The following is a 4,130-nucleotide window of genomic DNA, read 5'->3' on the forward strand; positions in this document are numbered from 1 at the left end:
CCGGTTTGCCACTTGTTGCAATCTTAGTCCTTGTTAGTAGACAGTCCTGGAAGAACACTGGAAGAAGATGGTACGTCTTTTTCTTCTTCTTTCTTCTTTTTTCTTCTTTTCTTCTTCTCCCCCTCCTCCTTCCCTCCTTCTCCTCCTCCTCGTTCTTCTCCTCCTCCTCCTCCTTCTTTTTCTTCTTCCTTCCTCCTCCTTCTGCTTCTTCCTCCTCCTCCTCCCCCTCCCCCTCCTTCTCCTTCTCTTTCTTCTTCTCCTCCTCCTTTTTCTCTTCCTTCTTCTTTCTTCTTCTTCTTCCTTGTTTCCTCCTTCTTCTCCTCCTCCTCCTTCTTTTTCTTCTTCCTTCTTTCTTCTTCCTTCTTTCCTCCTCCTCCTCCTTCTTCTCCTTCTCCTCTTTCTTCTTTTTCTTCTTCCTTCTTCCTTCTTCTTCTTCCTTCTTTCCTCCTCCTCCTCCTCCCTCTTCTCCTTCTCCTTCTCTTTCTCCTTCTTTTTCTTCTTCCTTTTTGAGACAGAGTTTCACTCTGTTACCCATGCCAGAGTGCAGTGGTGCAATCTCGGCTCACTGCAGCCTCTGCCATCAGGGTTCAAGCGATTCTTCTACTTTGGTCTCCCGAGTAGCTGGGATTACAGGTGCCAGGCTAATTTTTGTATTTTTAGTAGAGATGGTTTCACGATGTTGGCCAGACTGGTCTCAAACTCTTGACCTCAAGTGATCCACCTGCCTTGGCCTCCCAAAGTGCTGGGATTACAGGCATGTGAAATTCTCTTCTAGCCCAGCTTAACTCAACTGAGCCCTCCAGGACCCCCCAGCCCACCCGATCTTCTTTTGGGACCCCTGTCATGTTTCCTTAATCCCTACTGGGTCCTGGAGAGCCACTGTCTGACATCTCTTAAATTCACCCGGACGCAGGGATCCCTCCTCTCAGCCCACCTGGGCTCCCGTGAACTCCTTGCCTGACCTCACTTGGGCCCTGGAAACTATGACACTCTCCTGGGCCCCCTGGGACCCTCTTCTCATCCTACTCAATCCTCCCTGGGCTCCCCCTTTAGATGCTGCTGGGGCTCCCTGAGACTTTCTGCTGAGTACACCTGGGAGCCTCAGGACCTTCTTCTTCTCCTTCTTCTTCTTCTTCCTCTTCCTCTTTCTCTTCCTCTTCCTCTTCTTCTTCTTCCTCTTCCTCTTCTTCTTCTTCCTGTTTTCTTTTCTTTTCTTTCTTTTTCTTTTTCTTTCTTTTTTTTTTTTTGAGATGAGATCTCGCTCTGTCTCCCAGGCTGGAGTGCAGTGGCACACTCTTAGCTCACTGCAACCTCCAATTCCCAGGCTCAAGTGATCCCTGCCTCAGCCTCTTTAGTAGCTGAGATTACAGGCACACGCTGCCGCACCCAGCTAATTTTTTTGTATTTTTGGTAGAGACAGAGTTTTGTTATGTTGCCCAGGCTGGTCTCGAACTCCTGAGCTCAAGCGATCCTCCTGCCTCAGCCTCCAAAAGTGCTGGGATTACAGTCATGAGCCACCTTGCCTGGCTAGGACCCTTTTTTGTTGTTGTTTTTGAGACAGAATCTCCCTCTGTCACCCAGGCTGGAGTGCCGTGGCACAATCTTGGCCCACTGAAACCTCTGCCTCCTGAGTTCGAGCGACTCTTGTGTCTCAGCCTCCTGAGTAGCTGGGATTACAGGTGTCCGTCACCACACCTGGCTAAATTTTGTATTTTTAATAGAAATGGGGTTTCACCATGTTGGCCAGGCTGGTCTCGAACTCCTAACCTCAGGTGATCCGCCCACCTCAGCCTCCCAAAGTGCTGGGATTACAGACATGAACCACTGTGCCCTGCCTGGCTAGGACCCTTTTCTGAACCTATTTGGGCTCCCCAGAATCCTTTCCTTTCCTCACCCACCTGGGCCACGAGATCTCCAAGTGACCTTGCCTACAACCCCACGAGGTTCCTTCCCACCTACAGCTGAGGCCCTTCCTCCCCAGGTCCCAGTTCATCCGCCTGGTCTTCATCACCACCATGGTCAGCACCCTCCTGTCCTTCCTGCGGCCCACGGTCAATGCCTACGTCCTCAACAGCATTGCCCTGCACATTGTCTACATCGTGTGCCAGGAGTACAGGAAGTGAGTGAACACTGCAGGTACCTGGGCGGGGGGCTGCCATCCCCCTCCTAGCACCCCTGACTCCAGACTCATGGAGGGGACGTCACTTCCCCAAGATCATCCACTAACAAGTGGCAGGGCCAGGATTTGAACTTGACTGACTGCAGAGATTGTCTTTTTTTTTTTTTCTTGAGACGGAGCCTCGCTCTGTCGCCCAGGCTTGAGTGCAGGGGTGTGATCTTGGCTCACTGCAACCTCTACCTCCTGGGCTCAAACAATCCTCCCACTCCAGCCTCCTAAGTAGCTGGGACTAGAGGCGTATGCCATCACACCAGGATAACTTTTATATTTATTTATTTATTTTTTGTAGAAACAGGATTTTGTCATGTTGCCCAAGCTGGTCTTGAGCTCCTGGGCTCAAGCGATCCACCCACCTCAGCCTCCCAAAGTGCTGGGATTACAGGAATGAGTCACTGCATCCACCCTACATTATCTTTATTTATTTATTTATATTTATTTATTTTTTGAGATAGAGTCTTGTTCTGTCTTCCAGGCTGGAGTGCAGTGTTGCAATCTCAGTTCACTGCAACCTCCGCCTCCCAGGTTCAAGAAATTATCCTGCCTCAGCCTCCCGAGCAGCTGGGATTACAGGTGCATGCCACTGTGCCTGGCTAATTTTTGTATTTTTAGGGGTCTCGCTATTTTGCCCAAGATAGGGTGGTTTGCCAAAACCAGGGTGGTTTTAAACTGAAGGGCTCAAGCGATCCCCTCAACCTCAGTCTCCCAAAGTGCTGGGATTACAGGCATGAGCTGCTGTGCCTGGTTTGAAGGACATTTGAAATTGCACCTGGTGTGCTGGCAATGCTCAGTGTTAGTTCTAAGCACGAGATTGGGCCCCATCTGCTCGCACCCTCAATTCCTGCTCTTGCCCTTCTCCCAGCTTCTGAGCCTCATCACTGTGGAAGGAAGAATTTCCCATCAGCCCCCTCAGGTGCTGCTCTCTGAGCCAGCCCCTGGTCCCGCTCTCCCCTCTTTAGGACCAGCAATAAGGAGCTTCGGCACCTGATTGAGGTCTCCGTGGTTTTATGGGCTGTTGCTCTGACCAGCTGGATCAGTGACCGTCTGCTTTGCAGCTTCTGGCAGAGGATTCATTTCTTCTATCTGCACAGCATCTGGTAAGCACATGCTCTGAGGCTGTGAGGGGCCCAGAGTCAGAGAATCTTAGATGCCATAGCTCGGAGTAGGAGCCTGGGGGTGGGGGTCGAGGAGCAGAGAGAGGAGAGCCAGATACTGGGACCTGGTGGCAGGGGAAGGCTGTAGTCAGAAGGCCAGACCCAGAAGGTCCCTTTGGATGGTCAAGATCCATGAGAGGCCGGGCGTGGTGGCTCATGCCTGTAATCCCAGCACTTTGGGAGGCAGAGGCGGGTGGATCACGAGGTCAGGAGTTCGAGACAAGCCTGACCAATGTGGTGAAACCCCGTCTCTACTAAAAATACAAAAATTAACCGGGTGTGGTGAGGCGCACCTGTAGTCCCAGCTACTCCGGAGGCTGAGGCAGGAGAATGGCGTGAACCTGGGAGGTGGTGCTTGCAGTGAGCAGAGATCATGCCACTGCACTCCAGCCTGGGAGACAGAGTGAGACTTTGCCTCAAAAAAAAAAAAAAAAAAAAAAAAAAAAAAAAAAAAAAAAAAAAGAAGGCTGGGTATGGTGGCTCACGCCTGTAATCCCAGCACTTTGGGAGGCTGAGGCAGGCAGATCACGATGATCAGGCGATCAAGACCATCCTGGTTAACACAGTGAAACCCTGTTTCTACTAAAAATAATACAAAAAATTAGCTGGGAATGGTGGCGGGTGCCTGTAGTCCCAGCTTCTTGGGAGGCTGAGGCAGGAGAATGGCGTGAACCTGGAAAGTGGACCTTGCAGTAAGCAGAGACTGTGCGCCACTGCACTCCAGCCTGGATGGCAGAGCAAGACTCCATCTCAAAAAAAAAAAAAAAAAAAAAAAAAAAAAAAAAACCCCCGAGAAAAAA

At 50.7% G+C, this 4,130-nt stretch overlaps 1 protein-coding gene across 1 annotated transcript in view; it reads left to right on the forward strand.

Annotated features, from left to right (window-relative positions):
* Positions 1–4,130, forward strand: part of ACER1 (alkaline ceramidase 1) — a 22,599-nt gene that overhangs the window by 17,237 nt on the left and 1,232 nt on the right. Inside the window, exons 4-5 of the mRNA XM_017866880.1 lie at positions 1,982–2,119; positions 3,136–3,273. Coding sequence (XP_017722369.1) covers positions 1,982–2,119; positions 3,136–3,273 — 276 coding nt within the window. The remainder of the gene's footprint in view (positions 1–1,981; positions 2,120–3,135; positions 3,274–4,130) is intronic.

The sequence above is a fragment of the Rhinopithecus bieti genome, unplaced genomic scaffold (genome assembly GCF_001698545.2).
Source record: "Rhinopithecus bieti isolate Rb0 unplaced genomic scaffold, ASM169854v2 scaffold_1853, whole genome shotgun sequence".
Taxonomy (NCBI): Eukaryota; Metazoa; Chordata; class Mammalia; order Primates; family Cercopithecidae; genus Rhinopithecus; species Rhinopithecus bieti.